The sequence below is a fragment of the Dromiciops gliroides genome, chromosome 2 (assembly GCF_019393635.1).
Source record: "Dromiciops gliroides isolate mDroGli1 chromosome 2, mDroGli1.pri, whole genome shotgun sequence".
NCBI classification, from domain to species: Eukaryota; Metazoa; Chordata; class Mammalia; order Microbiotheria; family Microbiotheriidae; genus Dromiciops; species Dromiciops gliroides.
In genome coordinates this window covers 290,601,941-290,623,154 of record NC_057862.1, presented here as the reverse complement: position 1 = coordinate 290,623,154, position 21,214 = coordinate 290,601,941, and the positions used below count along the sequence as shown (strand labels likewise).

At 37.4% G+C, this 21,214-nt stretch overlaps 2 protein-coding genes across 9 annotated transcripts in view; one reads left to right on the top strand and one right to left on the bottom strand.

Annotated features, from left to right (window-relative positions):
• KLC1 (kinesin light chain 1) overlaps positions 1 to 19,547 on the top strand; it is a 73,417-nt gene extending 53,870 nt beyond the window's left edge. For 2 of the 6 annotated variants that reach the window (XM_043982608.1, XM_043982607.1), the window contains exons 15-16: positions 4,252 to 4,318; positions 5,817 to 11,001. In XM_043982608.1, the coding sequence (XP_043838543.1) occupies positions 4,252 to 4,318; positions 5,817 to 5,882 (133 nt within the window). In that variant the 3' untranslated portion in view covers positions 5,883 to 11,001. Of the gene's footprint in view, positions 1 to 4,251; positions 4,319 to 5,816; positions 11,002 to 17,270; positions 17,344 to 19,001 lie in introns of those variants that run through there. The other 4 variants (XM_043982611.1, XM_043982610.1, XM_043982609.1 and 1 more) reach the window with 3 other exon arrangements.
• XRCC3 (X-ray repair cross complementing 3) overlaps positions 13,583 to 21,214 on the bottom strand; it is a 51,712-nt gene continuing 44,080 nt past the window's right edge. For all 3 annotated transcript variants that reach the window (XM_043982618.1, XM_043982620.1, XM_043982619.1), the window contains 3 exons: positions 14,841 to 15,053; positions 14,281 to 14,327; positions 13,583 to 14,019 (listed from right to left, as the gene is read on the bottom strand). In XM_043982618.1, coding sequence (XP_043838553.1) covers positions 13,800 to 14,019; positions 14,281 to 14,327; positions 14,841 to 15,053 — 480 coding nt within the window. In that variant the 3' untranslated portion in view covers positions 13,583 to 13,799. The remainder of the gene's footprint in view (positions 14,020 to 14,280; positions 14,328 to 14,840; positions 15,054 to 21,214) is intronic.

Here is a 21,214-nt window from a genome sequence, read left to right as displayed (position 1 = left end):
TGGGCTTAAGTTTTGATTGCAGGGTGGCATGCTGGAAGATTTTTCTCAGGGATTCTAAAACCCACAGATATTTGTTTCAAATGCTTAACTAATTAATCTTGAGAAACTCATATATTTCAGAGGTTATGGTTCAGTTTGGTGGACAAAGGTATCAAATGTTTTTGAGTGACAAAATTCTGTTTCATCCACTGGTAGTCTTAACATAATGTGCTTTACAGGAGGCAAATAAATTTGTTCCTATTTTGATATTCCCAAAGTTGACATCCTTTTACTTACTAGTTGGTAAACTGCCACATGACTAATGTAACTTACCATGTTGTCCAAAGGATTTTTAATGGCAGCTGTATTTACCATATTGTTCTATTGTTTATAATTTATAGTTTTAGCATCTTCTATGATGGTTGCCTTGATATTTTTATATTTTCTAAGTAACTGTATTTAGAAAGTGAATTCTACTCATCTTAAGGCTAAGTGGTCTTCATTTGGATAAGCACAAGTCAATAAAGGATCATTATTATAATTCACTCTGATGCATTAATTTGCTATTTAGCTAATTTCTTAAAAAAATTAATTTTCAGCCTGATTTCTTTTATTTATTGGCATATAATTCTAAAGTTTCAGAAGTGCATTTACAGTGAATATAATGGTAATTTGTTAGTTTCTGATTCTATCAATATGTAAGACTAGGTGTAAAATTAGTCTGCTTTTTTAGGCTCCATTTCTGAGGATGTATTTATTTCATAATTAGGCATTCATGTGATAGCTATTGAGACATCTAGAGTATTAAACAAGCATGATAGCTTTTTATTTGCCTTATGGGTTTGGGAGCATTTTTATCTCGTTGTGTGGTGATATACTCTGGAGAGCACACTTTCTCTGGGAGAAGAGATGATGGGGTCTGAGAAATTTGTGAACCCTGTTTGTCTTTAGAATATTTTCTACATAGGGGTTCAAACTTCAGGTGGCTACTAAAACTTGTGTTTTGGCATATTTTCTTTCTTGTTCTCTTCCCTCACTAGAACAGTGTATAGATGAGACAGTGCTAAGTGCTTTAACTCTGTCTAAAGTCCATTCTGCTTTGCGGAGATATCCAAAGTATTCTTTAGGTATAATGGTATGAGTTTTATAAATATTATAAGGTAGAAAGAGAACTGAAAAGAATCTGTTTTCAAATTTTTCTGCTTTTTGGTGAAGGCCACATCTGGATTTGTGACTCTTTTCCTCTCCAATTCTGCATGCATTCCTACTGAATTGGGCATCTGTGCCATAAAGGTGATAAGCTACAGAAATCAAATTGACTTATTTTGTTTCTAAATGCTTACAAACATTTAGGACTCAAGTGGCATTTTAACATCAACCTTTTTGTAAATGATGATTGTCCAGAAACTGATGAAAATGTTTCCTAGTAAATTTTAAAGGGTTTTTAAAATTTTAAACATTTTTATCTTCCATTGGTCAGAGAACATGACCATTTTTTAATGGTCTTTTTGTGCCCTGTTCTTTAGGCAATCACTGGATTAAGTTATTTCAGTTTTTTACATGTTTTGAAGTTAAAAAAAATCAGATTGCTGAATCTGGCACTAAATGTTCACTGTAGTGTTTTAAAAAAATAAACATTTTTATTTAAAGTTTTGAGTTCTAAATTCTATCCCTTCTTCACTCTTCCTCTCTCTAAGACAGAAAGCAATCAGATATAGGTTACATGTGCAATTATGTAAAATATTACATTTTAGTTATTTTGCTGTAGTAGAAAATCTCTGATTTTCTAGGTATGATCATTCCCTCCATGAATATAGATCAAAATCTCATAAGACTTAGTGGATAGTCTTTGATAAAAATTGTATCTAAAAGAAAGGTCATCATTGTAATCGGTTGATGAGCCTCTCAGAACTTAAGGCTGGTCCTCAGCTGTTTATCACAATTCGTGCATCTTTCCAGCTTGACATCATCTAAAATTTGTGCTGCCTTCCACAACATGATGAAGTGTCAGAGTACTAAATTATTGGAAATTCTCATGTTAAATGGCTTTAACAAACTTCATATTTAGAAGCCAGTCTTATATGTTCTTTATGTTTACTGCATCCATAATTAACAGAAATGTAGCAGTGTGTGATATCTGTAGATTAATTCCCCTAGCTACTGTACCATTGTAATTTAGTGTGCAGTGTAGAATATTTATAAACTTGACTGTATACATAATCTATACATAAAATGCTAACTGACATTATTTTTAAAATGGCCTTGAATTTTTTTCAGCTTTAATAGCTCAAGGAATACCATGTTGAATTTCTTTGATCTTAAACTTTTTTGGGGGTGGTGGTGGAAAGTGGGGCAGTGAGGGTTAAGTGACTTGCCCAGGGTCACACAACTGTAAGTGTCAAGGGTCTGAGGCTGAATTTGAAGTCGGGTCCTCCTGAATCCAGGGCCAGTGCTTTATCCATTGTGCCACCTAGCTGCCCCAAACTTAAACTTTTTATTTTTGAATTGTAGACATTTTAGGCTTTGAACCCTTAAATCAGAGTAGTGTTTACTGGTACACCCAATACACAAAATGCTGTCAGAAAGACATCATTCCCCAAGAATATAATATTTCTCATTTTAACATTATTTGATCAATCCTGTACATTTTCCATTATTTCCCCAATTTTTGATCTTTGTGTTTCCTAATTGTTTAAAAGAATAATTTCAATTTGATTAGGAAGAATTATAAACAATCTGTATTAGAAGAGAATGTTTTAACTTTGAGTCACATACAATTAGACCTGGAAGGCATTTTAGAGATTGAGTCCAGTCTCTGATTCATTTTGTAGATAAGACAGCTGAGCTTCAGATTGGGGAGGGAACAGGTTCATGGTTACACAGATTATGCTTTTTTATACTACTACCTTCCCTAAGAACTATTTGGCTGATGATGTAATCTTGAGGTAAATGATATCATTTGCTTCTGATATTGGTTTATTTGCAACATCGGCTTCAAAACATTAGGAAGTAAAGATTGTTTATAACTTTAAATATCTTGTGCCGAGTCTTCATTTTATCTTGATTTCCTCTCTCTCTTTCTCTCTTTCCCCCTCCCTCCCTCCCTCCCCCATTCTTTTTATTGGGGGGGGGGTGTATCTTTTGTGTGAGAGGGAGGGGGATAGAAAAAGGATTTTGTAATTCGGGTATATTTTAGTCACTTTATGTTAATGTACTTTCCCATGGCTTTTGAATGTAACACAGTGTCATTGTGCTTGCTGTTTTGGTTTGTTGCTAACTTTCCAAAATGTGTGTCCCTGTCTTAAAGTTACTGACTTAAACTAATTAAATTTAAAATAATATTACTGATAGGTTATATTATTATACCCCACATTCAGAACTTAAGGCTCCACTTTCAAACATATAAGATCCTTAATATCAACTATTTTAGATGTGAAATAGGTGGTGGATTCTTAGAGGTTAAAAAACTAAATAGAAGATATAGCTTTAAAAATATTAGATGTCCTTAAAAACACTATATTTAAACACATAATAGTTTATAACAATAATCTAATTGTAAAACCATATATATGAAAAAACATATAGAGGTTATTTTATTGTGGGCAGAATTTTAAAGTAGATATTATTTCAGAGTGACCTAGTTTGAAAAATGAGCTAACTAGAAAAATTCGGAATTCTTCATTTTTCATAACCACTATATGAACTGTTCAAATTTTCCTAAAATATATATATATATAATTTGTATAAAATAGAATTGCTTATCCCACAAATAAAAATGAAATGAAGCTCTAAAGCAGATGTTTCATGAAAATCTTTTCAGAAAAATTGAAAAAGTGTGAATTTGAAAAAAATAAAGTTAGTTTATAAACATGAAATAATATAGCTTAAAACTAAGCTTGATCGGTAAATATCGTTTTGCAGAATTTTTAAAATAAAAAATAGGTTTTGATCTGATATGGCCTGTTTTCTAAAGATAAACATATTTTGAAGGATGAATAAAACTAATTTTATTAGGCTATAATACTAAATGTACATTCACTATCTGACTTAATATAAATCCTAGCTTTCTGTCAGTTTTCAACAGATTGTTAAAAAAATATTGTGCCGAAGTAATTGTGCCCCAAATATTTTTTCCAAGATGTCTTTTTTTATTTCAAGTGTTGCCAATGACACTTAACACCCTGTAACCATGTTTTACTTGTGTTTAGAGAGCTTAGATTTTTCCGTTGTTCTGATTGCTTTATCCTTGCATGTTTGGTGTCCTGGTTGCAGCATGAAGCGTGCCAGTTCTCTGAATGTTCTTAATATGGGTGGCAAGGCTGCTGAAGATCACTTTCAAGTAAGGACCCCTAAAATAATATTCTTAAATGTATAAATACCATCAGCAAGATCTGGTCCCCAGATATTTAACTAGGGAGTTAATGAAAGAATTACCATACCTTTAAAATAATTTTTATATTAGATTGTCTCAACCCCCCCCCCAAACCCCTTAATTCTTAGGCAAATTATTGCAAAAATAGCTAACAAGGTGTCAGTTATATTTTTATTATTCTTTAAAAATTGATTACATTAACAAGAAAAATGTTAAAATTTTAATATAACTAAACTATATTTATTTTTCCTAGTCATTACTTTGTGTAACTATGCGCATTTAAAAACGATGATTTGTATTTGTCTAGTTAAGGTCTTAAAATGTTCAATATTTTACTAACATGGTAATCTCTGACTAACATTAGACTAATAATTGTTTTGAGACCTAACACTTTGTTGAATTGCCCAAGTCTCCCACAAATACTCTACGTTGTGGTTTCCTGTCTTAGTGTATGCACCATATATATCTTTTCCCGCACTCCCATTTCTTTGAAATATTTATTTATTTTGTAGTCTGAATTTTTATCTTTATCTTTTTTCTTTTCTTTTTTTTGTGGGGCAATGGGGGTTAAGTGACTTGCCCAGGGTCACACAGCTAGTAAGTGTCAAGTGTCTGAGGCCAAATTTGAACTCAGGTCCTCCTGAATTCAGGGCCGGTGCTTTATCCACTGCGCCACCTAGCTGCCCCCTGAATTTTTATCATAATGTCATCAAAGCAATAATAATGCTTTTAAAAGATTCTGTAGAATTGATACAGGCCTACTTTCTGTTTTCCTATGAATGACTGGGAATCTTTGCATTAGGAATTATAGCTAAATGTCTTAAGTTAAAGCCAATCGTGATCCAAAAAAATATTCAGTTTGAATTTGTCCTTATTGTGCCCTGTCAGTATAGCTCATTTAATTACTATCCCTACTCAATCACTGACTTTCTTCCTGAGAAAATAGGCTGCCCATACCAGAACTAAATGATAAAAATATATCAAGTCCATTTTTTCCCTTACTCTTTATGGCCATTAACCCTATAAATACATAGGTGCATTGGTTTTTCTGTTCTCTGCAAGAGTGACAGTCCCAATTAACTTTAAAATGTCCCCAAGGTCAACAATAAGTAACTAATCAGAGGCACATTTCTTAACTGCAGGTTAAATTCAATTAAACATTCAATTAAAACCATAATTTTTGGACTTAGATCTTAAGATTTGCTTAGAACACATTAATAGCCTTTTAAGTACCTGCTTTAGTAGAAGTAAATAAAGCAACTTGTTTTTGTTAATCTAATAGTAATTGATGCCTCTTAACATGACATTAAGTCTAAGTATTTGCATATGTAGATTGAGCATAAGAACTATCAATTTTAGATTTATATTCTAGTAATATTTTAAGATCACTTGAAGTATTTTATTTACTTGAATCATTTGACATTCTACATAAAATATAACTCTTTCCCATTTTATTTTCATGCAGGAACGAAATAATTGTCTGACAGACTCGAGAGTTCTGAGTGCCAGTCACACTGACTTAGCCCATTGAGGTGCTGGGACTGAAGCTAGCTATTAAAGAAGCACTGAGACTCTCAAAGCTTTGGTTCCTCGTCACCCTGGTTAGGAACATGTAGATTAGAGGTTCCATTGCAAAGGACTCTGATTTTTTTTATATTTCTATAAAATGACTCAAAATGTAGTGACTTTTTCCTTCTTTTAAAGAGACTGTAGGTCATTGTTATCTTCCATGCTTACTGAGCTCTGTTACTAATAGGTTTTATCACAGTAGCCATGAGCTATAGAAACACTGATATTTTAAATATACCAACACAAGAAAGAACAGGATGGTCTCTAGATTCCCAGGACTGAAACACAGCCAATCAGAAGTAACTCAGCTCTTCACTGTGGCATAGTGTAGGCAGGCTCAGCTTGCTGTGGTTGTAGGGCTCCACTGCTGCTGGCAGTCCATTTAATGCTGTCACATTTATACATGGTTCCCCGAGTAGTGTTTTAATTTGGCTCTCTAGATACATGTGTTAGGAGCCTGTCACCTTATCATATTATGCCAATGCAGATCAAAAGTCTTGGTCATGTTTTAAGCCATGCTTTAAAAATTGTGTTTCTGGGACCCCTGTATATCCAAGATTGAATCATCCATGGTAGAATGAAGGGGTTGACAAGCAGTGAAGACAGTCTGTCACACTTCCCTCTAGTCACTAATTGCACTAAATTGTTGACTTTATTTCTGTTCTGTTTTTGGCCTAGTTCTTTACTAGGGCCTGCACAACTGGTCATAAGAGGAAATGAGACAAGTAATTCTGTGTCGGGTCAGAATGCTTCACAAGCTAGAGACATAGCCTCCAAATTGTCTTTTCCTGTGTCACAGTCTTGGTTGGTGCTTTTGGAACCATAGCAGCTTATATTAACCCAAAGACAGGTACTGGTTAGACAACAAGTGGTATTCTGTCGTCTTCCATTAGGTTTCACCGTAAACTAAAAAGCTACACTTAGTAGAGAGGACTCACCTGGGTCTCTCCATGAGATGAGGGCTTATTTCATGTCACTCTTAATAAGTTCTGTTATACTTGGAGAGTGTAATAAGCTGTATGCTATCATCAGTGACTGAGCATTGTGAAACAAAAAGGAAAAGAAGAGTTTACTTACTGATAAGATCACACAAAGATTAGAATTTATAATTTGTGTTAGAGAAAAACAAATCTACAACTTTTTGCTTGTGAGCAGGCTAAAAACAAAAGATTATGACCATCCTTCTTATTATTTTAATGCAATAATAAGTAAGAACTAGGTCATCTGTATATGAAATGCACTTAAATGTTTACTATAAAATACTTGCTTTGTAGTGTCTCTAGAGAATTTATTTGAAGTTGGATATATAATAATTGTAAACATTTTACACGTAGTGATAATGCTGCTAATTTTAGTTTCTCATAGTGTACCATACTTTTGGTGAATTTAAGAGAACAAACTTTTTGGGATTATTTTATAGCAATTTTATCTTTAAAAGTTTATTTGTTTTAAAAGTCTTTGTATAATTATTAATATATTGTAACAGAATGCAAAGATTCTGTGTCTGTATGGGTTGTATATGCACATTTTTTCAGTTTTATGCATACTTTCAATATCAAAATGTCCATTGTACCTTCTGTAGAAGACTTCATGTTGCCTAACGACTAGCATTATTATGTGATCACTATTTTTTCCGTGTACTATGTGGTCTTTTCTTACCTTTTTTCCTTGAAGGTGAGACCATGATGTTTCACAGAGCTAGAGACATAGCCTCCAGATTCCCTTCTTGATGGCATTTAAGCTGGCAGGTTCCCATAGAATTGGAACATATACTTTGCATTTAAAATTGTATATAAATAGATGTACTTCAGATGTACTTAGAAAATTTCTATCCAATTGTAAAAAGATAGCAGAAACAGGCAGGGACAGCTGTTTTGATTTCATGATTATAAATCTTATTTTGTAGTGGAGTTAGCACTAGGTGTGCTGTATCTAAATTTGATATATAAAATACATGGTTCATTACCCATGAGAAAGTGACAGGCAACATGACACAGTGGATAGAAAGCTAGTTTTGGAATTAGGAAGACCTGGGTTCAAGCATTACCTCTGATACATAACTGACTGACCCTGGGTATGCCCCACGCATAAATTGCAATGGGGAATTTGTATTGGTAGGACAAATTCCAGAGTTCCTTTTCAGGAGTTTTCTAAATTGATAAAATCACAGGTATAGTTGTTTGTTTGTTTTTAAGAAAATAGTACTGCTTACTCCTTCCTTTGTTCTCTCCAGCCACATCTTGTTAAAATTCTTTCCTTTGCCTAATCAAAACCAAATGCAAATGAAATGGCAAACAATAACCTAATAACTGAGGGTCCAGTTCACTCTAGGATAATAAAACCTTGGCATAGTTAAGGTAGATGGAAACAGAGACTTAAAAGTAGAATTTCATGTCAAATTTACAAAGTTATTAGACCTACTTTTACATCTTTGTTAAAGAATCCAGTTTAGGTTAGTCTCAGTTCTCTGCAAATATATAATTAAGACTTTCATCTTTCAATAACTTACTATTTGAATGTTGTACAAGTGGATTTCATAACAGCGGAGACCATAAGAATCAGAAAAAATCAGTTGTGAAACCAGAGAACTTTGCATTATTCTTGGTTAAATTTCAGGATGACAGTTTAATATGGAAAATTCTGCTTGAAATCCTGACCCCCTAGGTTTCCATAAAAACGCAAACAAATCCACCAGTGTGTTGCTATTTCAATTGGATGTGTAAAATGAATGCTTTTTTGTTTGGTTTTGGTGAGGCATTTGGGGTTAAGTGACTTGCTCAGGGTCACAAAGCTAGTAAGTGATATGTGTCTGAGGTTGGATTTGAATTCAGGTCCTCTTGATTCCAGTGCAGGTGCTCTCTATCCACTGTGCTACCTAGCTGCCCCTATGAAATTGCTTTTTAAAAGAAAAATCCAAATATATGTCTTTTTATATTCATATTCTTATACTTACACCCATTTGTTTTTTGCTAATGTTTGGACAAAAAAGACTTTACCACCAGCACTGGAGAGAAAAGAATCATGCAAACATTTCTATATGTCTTTGCATTTGAGCTTTTAAAGTATAACTTGTGTAAGAGTTGTGACTAGTGAGCACCAGAAATCAATGAGAAACATTAGGTGAAGTTACTGTGGACTAGTACAATAATGTCATACCTAAAACTGTCCTCTAATGAATTCTTCAGGAAAGAATCCATTTGCTTATGGGATGATTAACTCCCTGGAAATATATTGCTGTGTTTAATGAGAGAGCAAATAGGGAGTTGTCGGCCATTTTCATATTTTGTGGGAGTTTTTTAGTCATTCTCTTCCTCACTTTGAAAGGTCAGTGAAAGATCACCAAGCAAAGTTATTCAAAGTTTAGATGTAGGTTGACTAAGGTGAATGTTAATGGGTTTATATAGCCTACTAAACAGTAGGTTTTTAACATTTGATTATCTGAATTTCTGTTGTTGAAAATGCATGTTAGCACTTGTTCTTATGTATGTTTACAATATATGATAGGCTCAAATGTACAGTTTGGGTATGTTTTTAGTAACTCTGGTCAGAGTGCTGCTAAAAGTATCTTTTTTTTTTTTTTTAGTGAGGCGATTGGGGTTAAGTGACTTGCCCAGAGTCACACAGCTAGTAAGTGTTAAGTGTCTGAGGCCAGATTTGAACTCAGGTACTCCTGACTCCGGGGCTGGTACTCTATCCACTGCACCACCTAGCTGCCCCAAGTATCATATTTTAAATGTAATTGCTAGGTTTATCCATGGAAAGGAGCACAAATATTGCTAGGAATTATGTAGAATAGATTTTTGAAGGTTTATAATTCCTGTAGAGATTGCTTTGTTATACATTTCTACTTAGGAAACTAATTTCTGAGATGATTGTAAGTCTCTGCACTTAATATTTTCAAGAAGTTTACACTGATTAGAATTTTAAAAAAATAATCATGTAGGCTCTTCCCTAAGATAATTTAAAAAGTAAATATATACAAGTCTTTTGGAATTGAACTGTACTACAAAGGTCATTTGGTTAGAGGAGAGTCTAGGCTGATAGAGATCCTGTACTGTTTAATTCCTCAGAATTTTGAGGGGTGATTTAAGTATTTGATAAAGAGATATGAAGATAAACTAGGAATCACAAATCTCATCTGGCAGAGAGACTTAAAAAGTAAGAAATGGCTGACCTTCTGGGATAGGATAGGAATTTTAGCATAGTTCTTATACTTGAGGTCTGGAGTATGTCTGATGTCTTTTTAGGATGACAATGGTTTTTAAGCTAGGCTGCTAAAAGCAGCTGAGGCCTGTATCTGGAGAGGTCAAGGAGTTGTTTGTTTGTAGCACTTTGGACTCTATGACGATCTAGTCACCTTCACAGTTTCCCTTTTAAAAATAGCTTTGCCCAAAGAAGAGTTGGACAAAAGAACATTTTACAAAATATTTACTGTGTATTTCATAAGTTTAAAAAATGTTTGCTTACTTACTGAAAAAAAAAAAGATGGTATCAAATAAATACATATTGTTTGGTGTCCCTTTAAGGGGAAACTGCACTCTGATACTTGCTCAGTGAAAGCACTGATTGATAGGACCAAAGCCACATTTACAGGCAGCACAGGGAGAAGGAATGGAGGAAGCACTGGGGTCTGGAGTTAGGAGAGCTGAGCTTGCCTTCTCTTCAGGTGCTTCTTAGCTGCTGGCCCCTGGGCAAGTCACCCTTATATGTAAGATGGGGACAACACTGCTACTACCTCATGTGGGGAAAGTGCTTTGCATAGCTTAAGAGTGCTATAGAGATGTCAGTTGTGGTTATAGATAATAGAAACAGTGAGGTGGGCATATCTACCACCTGCATCATGGCTTCTGTAGCCCACACTGCTTGATAGAGGACAAGGACAGTATTTGTCCTGGAGCTCTCTTTCTTAGAAAAATGTAATTTCATTTCTTAAGCTCAGTATAAAGATTTTCACTTGATAGCTATTCTACAACCACATTTTTTTTATTGATGGTAGTGTCAAAGCTGAGTGTTTACATTGAATCTGGGATTTACTGCATGTTTTCAGAAGTATGTCATTTCTATTAAATGTATATGCTACATCTCAGTGCCTTGGTCTTATTTTTAAATGTTCTATTTATCGTGCGTAGAGGGAGGACCCTTTGGCATTTTTCTCAAAAATTACAAAAATAAACTTATTGGCTACATTTAATTAAGTTGATTGTGCTTTTGCATGAGTGCTCATAAAACACCAAACACACTGACCTTATTTCCCTTAAATTTGTAGGCTGACATTTCTTTATGTCAAAAATTGTGACTCACAAGCAGAGAATGTCTAACAGGGAATCCTGTGATTTTAATATGAAAAATCTTAGTGATTTATCAGAACCGTTTCAAACTTAGGTTCTTATAGAAAAAATCAGGGACTCACCAAAAAAGGCCACTAATATTTAAAGGTTTTACCCAAATATTCACTTTTTAAAAGCCCTGTTTTCTCTCTTAGCTCTCCCCCTCAACAAGATTTAAGAGTTGTTCCCTTGTATAATAATGCTCTTTCAGGCATGTGAACATGTAAATATTGTCCAATTAATTGTTTTCACATAGATAAGTATTTAATATTTTCTGCCAGAATCTCATTTCCTAATCAGTAAAACACACCAGAATTAGTATGTGATTGTTCTTTTATGGAGAAGCAGTGTGGCAGAGAAGAGTGCCTCACTCCATTGGAACTTATTCCAGTTTCCACCAAATGAAACAAAGACTAAGTTTCAGATTTTATCCCCTGCATTTACCAGCTATAGAACTGTGGGCAAGTCTCACTTGTTTCTTTATGTGTAAAATGAGGGTAATAGTAGTGGTATAGTACTTGTCTCATAAAGTTAGAAGGATCAAATTAGATAATGTATATATAAAGCACCTTGCAACTACATGGACCATATAAAGTGCAGCTCTTAATATACGAAGGAAGCTTTTTTGGGGGTGGGAGAGGGGAGAAGAGAGGGAAAAGGAGGAGGGCTGTTAGGCATGGTGTAGGATTTTTACTCCACAGTCAATCATATCAGTTTGTCTCACTTCTTACGATAGTACAATGCACATGCATTTTAATTCCTTACTGAAAGATTTGTCTGCCAAACCCGCCAAGTTATATTTTGTAAAAGTCTGTTATTTGAAATGACCCTTTGGGTCTTCAGCTTGGGTCCTAAGCTGAACTAACTGATCTTATTTTCCTTAAATTGTTGGCTTATACTATGTTTTCAAACCACAAGGTGACTGACAACTGTAGAATTTCTAGCTAATGCAATTTTTTGTTTTGTTTTTGTTTTTGCGGGGCAATGGGGATTAAGTGACTTGCCCAGGGTCACACAGCTAGTAAGTGTCAAGTGTCTGAGGCCGAATTTGAACTCAGGTACTCCTGAATACAGGGCTGGTGCTTTATCCACTGGGACACCTAGCTGCCCCTGCTAATGCAATTTTATTGTAAAAAGTCTCAGCAGAGACCATTGTGCCTACTGGGGCTAGGAAAGCTCTAGGACAAGAAGGGAGAGGCACTTAAAAAAAAACGCTCCAAGTCTGAATCTAGTGTTTTTCATTTTTGTTTAATCTCCTTTCTATCAAGCTGCTTCAGTGTTTCATTGGCAGATTTACTGATCTGATATAAAAAATATTTTGGGACATTTCTTCAAAATCCTAGACAAGATATGTCTTCAAGGAGCTTGATGTAGGTGGGAAGTCAAGATGGAATGATCCTTCTGAGTAAAACTAGGATAAATGTGTGTATGGAAAGTCATTTGCTTTTTGGTGGCTCACCTTAATGACACAGCTCTGCCTTATGTGATATGAAAACACCAGAACATTTTCCCATTATACTTGTATTCTTAATTGTGACTCATAAACTTGGCTGTGAGTAAAAGACAAAGCTAGTTCAGACCTTCCTAATTTCTTTTGTGCATGATAATAGAAAGGAGTTTACTGCAATTTTAGATTAGATTAAGGTGACTGTAGCATCCAAAAACAAACAAGTTTTAACACAATATTTTTGAAGTGATTTGTTGCTGTGATGGAATAGTTTGTATCATTCACCTAATCTTTTCTGGGAGGTAAAATGCTCATACTCCACCATTTAAAAAGCTGAACTACTAGGGAAATGTTTCACCAAGAGCTTAAAGGAAGAACATATGCTGACACTTAGGAGAGCTTTCATGCCGAATGTACAAATGTCTGCTTTCACCAACCTTGGCCAGAAGATGTCAATTACAATGGTAATTATTTTAGCATGTGTTCCAGCTGATATATAAACTTGATAGAACCATAAGCATCAGTCACTAAGAACTTTTACTTTTTAAGATTTAAAAAAATGATATAGCTTTTGTTTTTATATCACCTTCAGAGCCACTGGAAGACTTTTTTGTTTGTTTGGTTTTTTTTACATTTCAGGACTAGTTTAAAGCTGTGGGGGCTAGAAGTCATAAGTCTTGTTATGGACATTGACAGATTTTTACTCAAATGCTAACAGCTCACATCTCTCAAGTGGCCTAGTGTGTTCAGTCCTCCAAAGGGCAGAACCCTAATTTTAGTTTACTGCTGTATTGTCAATGAAAGAAATAATTAGTTTATAAAAAACACTCCTTTAAAATGAACACTTGAATCCTCTTTGGGCTAAACCATGAAGCTACCTGAATGGCATTAAGTTATTCACTGTTAATGCTTTATTTGCAAACAGGGCTTAGTAGTATGTACACATAGGCATGTGTCTGTGTCTACATATGTCTACATACATACATACATACTATAGGCACACACATATACACACATATATATAAAACCAAGTGCGGATTAGTAAAGGTTTTCATAGGTGTCATTTCTCCTACCTTTCTAAAATAGTGTAGCTGTGGTAATCACCTTACTCTGCTCCTTTTACACCCTCTGCACTGACTGTGTAGTGACAGTGGGACTGGGGCAGATGCGGGGCAAAAACAACACTCAGTGTCCTAACAACAGTTCCAGTAGCTGAGGCATCTGTATCTCTGGAAAACTCACAGGATGGGCGACTGACCATTAGTCTCATTAGTAGTTGATTGGACCAGGTTATTCCAAGGGCTGGAGAAACTCTCTCAGGTACACTAAAGAACAAGATAGGAACGGTTGATCACTGCTGGGTTTGTATACGTTAATCTTTTAAAAGACCACAAATATCCCCATACATTTTCTGATTTCAGTTTCTCTTTTTCTGCTGAGTTTAGCCTTCTGTCTAGTATCTTCTCTTTAACTGAGCTAGCTCAGTGATTATACTTTGCTACATCTAACCCAATGGAAGGATAGACACCCTTCACAGTAACATAGAAATGACTAAACAAAATAGGTCTGATACAGATGGTACTTACTCCAGATTGGTGCCAGTAAGCCCTCTCTCATCCAATGTATCTGTTATCTGGAAAATAAAATTGGGTTCCATCTTGGTAATTAGTTTAAAAGGCCAATGGGTGAAAGATAGCATGCATGACCTTGATGATGGCAGGGAACACCCAAGCTGTTAATGGTTTTTTGAGGGACAGATAGGGATCTGGATACCATCTGCTGTGGGAAATAGAATGAAATTGGATTCCCCCATTAAGACCCATTTGATAGTATTCTCTTTGATGATGTGACCAACGGGCCAGATTGCACTAGTACCTATCACTGGCCCTTATGTCCCCCCCAGAAAACTTCTCTTTTCACAGATATTGAACATTGTGTGTGTGTGTGTGCATGCATGCGCGAGTGCAGGGCAATGAGGGTTAAGTGACTTGCCCAGGGTCACACAGCTAGTAAGTGTGAGGGTCTGAGAGCAGATTTGAACTCAGGTCCTCCTGAGTTCAGGGCCAGTGTTTTATCCACTGCGCCACCTAGCTGCCCCCTTGAACATCTTTCATTGAGCATGTGTGTAGGTGAAGAAGGTTCATACCTGATTAACACACAATACTGGGCTCTGGAACCTACTGCTTAATTGATGCAACTTTGCCCCAAGGTTCTGTAAATATTTGGCTTTTGTAATGGAATTCTGGATGCCAAATTCACATCGAAACAGAGCAGCAATGGAGTCGATGATGATCAAGCGAACCATTCCACGAGATAGCAAGATGGGAGCCCTCTTAGTAATGCACTCAAACAACGTATCCTGGAACCAGAGTGGGAGAGCAGAGAAACATGTGCTGTGACCCATGTTCCAGCCTTAAGCAGTAGGTTCTTAGTTACACACTAGGCTGATATCCTAATAATAGTAGCTGACATCCCATATTCACCATGGGTAGCTTCCTTCAGCAACTGAGGATGGTATTAGACCTATTATCTGACATTATGAGGGATTATGGAAAGAGGCCCCACCTGTCCGGTTTTCTAATTGTGTAATAGTAGCCCACTGATAAGACGCCTTCCTCCATTCTACTGTAGAACAAAGAAAGCTTCTTAAACTATGTGTCATGACCCCATATGGCATTGTATAACTGAATGGGGGGGGCTGTAAAAATTTGGCAGTAAATGGATATTTGCACCCCTATTTTATATACCTATCTACCTGGGGTCATGTAAAAATTTCTCAGGCAAAAAGGGGCTGTGAGTGCAAAAAGTTTAAAAAGCCTTGCCTTAGACAGACAGTTGCCACAGAATGGAGAAAGTAAACACATGGGAAAATAGGCTGGAAAAGTGAATCTGAACAAGGTCAAGCTGAAGTTGGGGTTTGCCTGTCATTGGACCACCTGTGGGGCTGAGCCCAGTTTAGCTATCCCCCCCAAAAATATCACTAACACATGCCTTGAGGTCACCACACAGGAGTACTGCCATATTGAGTGATCATGCTTTTTAGGCCAAATAAATTTTAAATCCTTAAGACATAAAGGGAAGAGAAAAATGATCTTCATATTGGATTCTGGAACTACTCAAATATTGTGACATGTCAGATTCTCAAATCTTCCCTGTTCCAACTGTAGTCCTCCATTTTTTTCCTGCACCAGTGTTGAGTTTGGGTTTGGCAGGAAATGAGAAGTTTACTCATTAATATCTTACCATTTCCAGAGAACTATACTTTCCTTTGATAAGTACTCCCTTGGACAACTAGTGTTGGTTATTGACAGCCAACATGCACTTTAATTCTCATATTCCCAGCTGAAGTTTGACCATGGCCCAATGTGAGACAACAGAGAAAGGGGTGGGGATGGGGGCTGGAATTAAGTAAATGTGGATAACAAATGAGGATAACAGGCATCATGGAGAGAGAGAAGGCCTTGGAATTGGATGGGTCTCACTGTGTGATATTGGGTAAGTAACCATCTCTCAGTGCACCAGGCAACTCTCAGGCAGGGATTCTTCACCTCTTTTCCACTGTGCTTCCCATGGGTAGTCTGATGAAACCTATGAACCCTTTCTCTGTAACTTTTTGTTTGTTTGTTTGGTTTTTGGGGAGGCAATTGGGGTTAAGTGACTTGTCTAGGATCCCACAGCTAGTAAGTGTTAAGTGTCTGAGGCTGGATTTGAACTCAGGTCCTCCTGACTTCAGGGCCAGTGCTCTATCTACTGCCCCACCTAGCTTGCCCTCCCCCCAACCCTTTCTCAAAATGCTTGTAAATGCATATAAGGTGCACAAGATTATAGAGGAAAGCAACCATACTGAAATACAGTTATCAAGATTTATTTAAAAAATAAGTTTATAGACCCCATATTAAGAACTGGGGCTGGATGATGCTGACCAACTGATGCTCGTTACTTGAAGGTGTTGGTCTTCTTGCTGATGACATTTAAAAAAAAAAAAACCCAGAGAAACATTTGCATGGTTTTTATGGTTTGCAAAGCACTTTGCTCATATTATTTCCCATAATCCTTACAACAGCCCTTTGTGGTAGGTGAGAAAACTAAGAGGTTAAGACCTGCCCAGAGTGATGGTGAACAGTAGGTAGGATTCTATTAGCCACAGGCCCTAAAGTCAGACCCTTCCAAGAGGTTCAAGGAAGAATGGCAGAGACACAAAGCCCAGCAAAAGATGTTAGCTGTGACTATCCCTGGGCTAAGCTTAGGTGAGGGCAGGCTCAGGGAAAGCAGGGCCCATTCCAGGAGTGAGGCAAAATGACATCTATTCCACTAATAGAAATGGTAACAATTCCTGTCCCTGTCCTGACTATGTATGGTATTGTTTTTAAGGGCAGAGCACAGCGTCTGTACATACAAAGGGAAGGCCTGGTGTAACACATTGTACCCATTACTCAGAATGCCTTGAGCTTTCTATTTGATGCTTTTATTGCCTGACTTGGATCAATTCAAGTACAGGTATTGACACATTATCTGTTGTGTCCGTCTGGATTGATTGCTCCATTAATTGAATTTAATTCTTTGTTTAAATCTCCAGGGTGTCTCCAATAGAACCCATTTTTGTCGAAAATGATGGCAGCAGTAGTGGTTTAGAAGATTCTTCCATTAATGTGAGTCACGTCCCCTCCTGTCCCCTTTATTGTTTTGGAGGGGGTACATGTGTGCATATGCATGTACATGCTCATGAGAGTGGGTATGTGGTTAACGTTGCCAGAACTTGCAGCAAGTCTGCCCCAAGACCAGCCAAGCAGACTACCCTCTAGTAGGCTCCCCTTTTTGGACCTGTGTCTAAGCAATTAAGGAGTGAAACGAGCATGGTGGCAGTAGCAAGAGCAGGCAGCATTAAGCACCTACTATGTGCTAGGTGTTGGGAATACAAGGTCACAAGCGAAACAGTCTCTAAACCAACAGTGCTTACATCTTTTGGAGGGTGACAGCATGCACCCCCACAAAGGTATACAAAACACAAAATAAATACAAGTATACGAATTCTCTCAGTTTCTTTACGTGTATAAGGAAGATAATACTTGCAGTACTTGTGCCTCAGAGTTGTGAAGATTGTACTTTATGACTCCTCCTATTTCAGGATTTCAGAGAAAGGAACAAAGCACAGGAAAGGTCTGCATATACTGAGCCCAGAGTCTCTGGAGCAGGTGCAGTTTCATGAGTCTGAGACAATGAGGTCCTTTGAGAATTTATGAGAGCTTGAAATCACTAAAAGAACTATCACTGCGGTCCCTTTCACAGTAGGAAAGTGTGATGAGACCAAGGACAGGAACTAGAGACACCAAACTTGGTTCTAATAAATGAGCTGGAAAGGAAAAGCAAAGCATGTGACAGCTGAAAAGTCTCTTGCTTGACCTGGGGAAACAACAAGGCCATCTATCCACCCTCCTTGTTTTCTGAGGCCCAAACTGTCCCTGTCTTTGGCAGGGGAGATCCCAAGCTAACTGTGGAGTTTTGAGGGCAGCAAAAGGGGAAAGAAGTCGGCCTGTATGTGTCATCTGCCATAGAAGACAGCAGGATGAAATTAGATTTGGTATAAAATAACCCTTTCCCTGTTGAGACCCATCTGCTGGCATTCTTGGAGTGGGCTGCACTCCACCATTTTGTGGTCTACACCAAAAAGCACTATAGAAATGTGCTTCACGTGTTGGGACAAACAAGTGTGTGATCTTCCCTGAAAATGGGGTGCAGCCAATTCTAGTATGAAAAAAGGAATATGATTGATGATTAAGCCCTAAAACGTCATTTTTTGTATTAGCTTCTGGTTACCCAACCAGTCTTTTGTCAGAGCAGCCATCCTACACACAGAACTGATTTAAGACTCACTCCTGTTTACCCTCTGGTAACAGTGCAGAGAATGAACACAGCTAGAGAAGGAAGTGAGGACAGTGAAGGCCTAAGGAATCAGGACAGTCCACAGATTGGACGATAATCCCATAGCATGCCAAATATGAAATAATAGGTACTTTGAGCATTTAGAATATGGTGATTTGTCAGGGGCACTTTGGCCCTCTGAGGAGGGCTGTGAGATCTCTGCTCTGCTGGCAAGCTGCCCTGGGGCTTTAGGAAACACTTCTTCAGGGCCTTCCTTTCCTCAACTGGCCCCTGCCCTGGTCTTAGATCTCTTCCTAAGACCTTTTTCTCATAGGCATCTGAATGCACTGTCAAAGGCCCATAGTGTTGGGGGAATTTTCAGGAATCCTAGAACTACACACACACAGAAAACAGCGTCCATTTCCTTTGATGCTGTCTTCTCTTTCAGTGAAAAGTTTCCACAGTGACCTCCCTGATAGAAGTGTCTACATTCTCCAGGACCCACAAGGGGCACAACTGCTGCCTTTGTAACCTCTTGCTACTGGGAACGCGGTCCCATCTGGAGCTGACAGGGCTGTGGTCAAGGCTCGGAGGAACTACCTGGGAGCTGGTGGTTCTTTAACAAGGTTCATTATGGTTGTTCTTGCTGTGGAACTTGCTACTAATCTTTGTATAATTTGTCAGGATCGCACAGGACTGTGACCTTTGTGAGTCTTTTGAGCTGAGAGGACAAACCTGGGGAGTTGGTCAGTGTCCCTGAATGCCTTTTGTATATTTCAGCCTCTACTCTTAAAGGAGAATGCTGCTGGTTTCCTGCTTTTCATCAGTTATTCCCCCAACTCTCCCAGAGACTCTGTGGGGCTGACTGCAGGGTTGAAGTCTGTGGCTTTGCCATACACTGAGTCTGCATTGGAAAGGTCTGTGCCTCTGTGTATAATATCCTGTTTTGTTATTTCATTTGGAGCTATGTGTGTTAATGTATTTTACTGTAAATTTTTTAAAATAAAATTTTATGTGCTCTGTACCTTTTATTCTTTAAAATGATCTTTATGTGGAAATCTTTTTAAATTGGGTGAATCCATATAACAGGGACACCTTTTGAAACCCCTTATTCCATCCAACTGATGAGCAGAGCCAGAGATAAGAAGAAACCGAACGCTCATTAGAATCAGTCACCAGCCAAGTTTGTCCCAGACTCAGCAAATCATTTTAGTCAGGACTTCTCTGTAAAATGAGAGGGCTGGACCAAATGCTCCTTTCATTTCTTGGTTACTCTAAAAGTCAGACTTCATGTGTCTAGGATCCCAAGACTTGGCTCCACAGAATGTCATGGCTGGGTCCTTGGACATTTAGACCACTGCCTCCCTTTTTCAAAGGAAAACTAAGGCTCAGAGATGGGAAGTAATTGAGGCCACAGAGTGGCAGGACTAAAACTCGGGTCTTTTAGCTCTCAACTACAGTCATTCTGTCTCTCCTGTTCTTGGTGGAGAAGGGGACTGAAGCCTAGACAGGGACAGGTTCCTGTTGTGGTACTAGAACTGTTTTAATCTTTTCAGCTTACCCTGTGCTGAAATTTTACTTCTTCAATGACAATTATTACCAAGCTAACTTTTTTTCACATTCAATTCTTTACTCAACAAGCTATGAAACATAACTTCTAGGTATGATTTTGTATAGCTCATCATATATGTAATAAAGAATTATACAATCTATAAATTCACTTTAGGGAGTGGAATTTAAAACTCTGTACATAGACACACACACACACACACACAATGTAACAATACAAATTCATGTTGAAAGGCAGGTGGTACATTGGATAGAGCACTGGGCCTGTAGTCAGAAGACCTGAATTCAAATGCAGTCTCAGATACTTACTAGCTGGGTGACTCTGGACAAGTCATTTAAATTCTGCCTCAGTTTTTCCTCATCTGTAAGCGGGGGGCAATAGTAGCACCTATCTCCCAGAGTTGTTGTGAGGATAAAATTAGATAATTATAAAGCAGTTAGCACAGTGCCTAGCAGAAAATAAGTGCCATGTTGATATTAGCTATTATGAATAAGATACTGAATCCATTGCCAAAAAAAAAAAAAAAAGATTAATTTTCCTTCCTTCCTTCCTTTTGGCAGTGAGGGTTAAGTGACTTGCCCAGGGTCACACAGCTAGTAAGTGTCAAGTGACTGAGGCCGGATTTGAACTCAGGCACTCCTGAATCCAGGGCCGGTGCTTTAACCACTGAGCCCTCTAGCTGTCCAAAAAAGATTCACTATAAAGCAGTTTGTTGTAAAACTTCAAATATCTTACTTAGCCCTGCCAGTTAACATATTCTCCCAACACCCCTATATGTACTGCTTCCTGTTTAAATGGGGCTGATATTTAGCTTAAAAATGAACAGCATTATACAGGTAATTGTAAAGACTATTTTTGTTTGTTTGTTTGTTTGTTTTTTTAGTGAGGCAATTGGGGTTAAGTGACTTGCCCAGGGTCACACAGCTAGTAAGTGTTAAGTGTCTGAGGCTGGATTTGAACTCAGGTCCTCCTGATTCCAGGGCTGGTGCTCTATCCACTGCGCCACCTAACTGCCCCCATAAAGACTATTAAGAATTCTACGTGATAAAGGTAATTTCAGAAAGAAGTCCATCTTTTACAGTAGGGGTTAG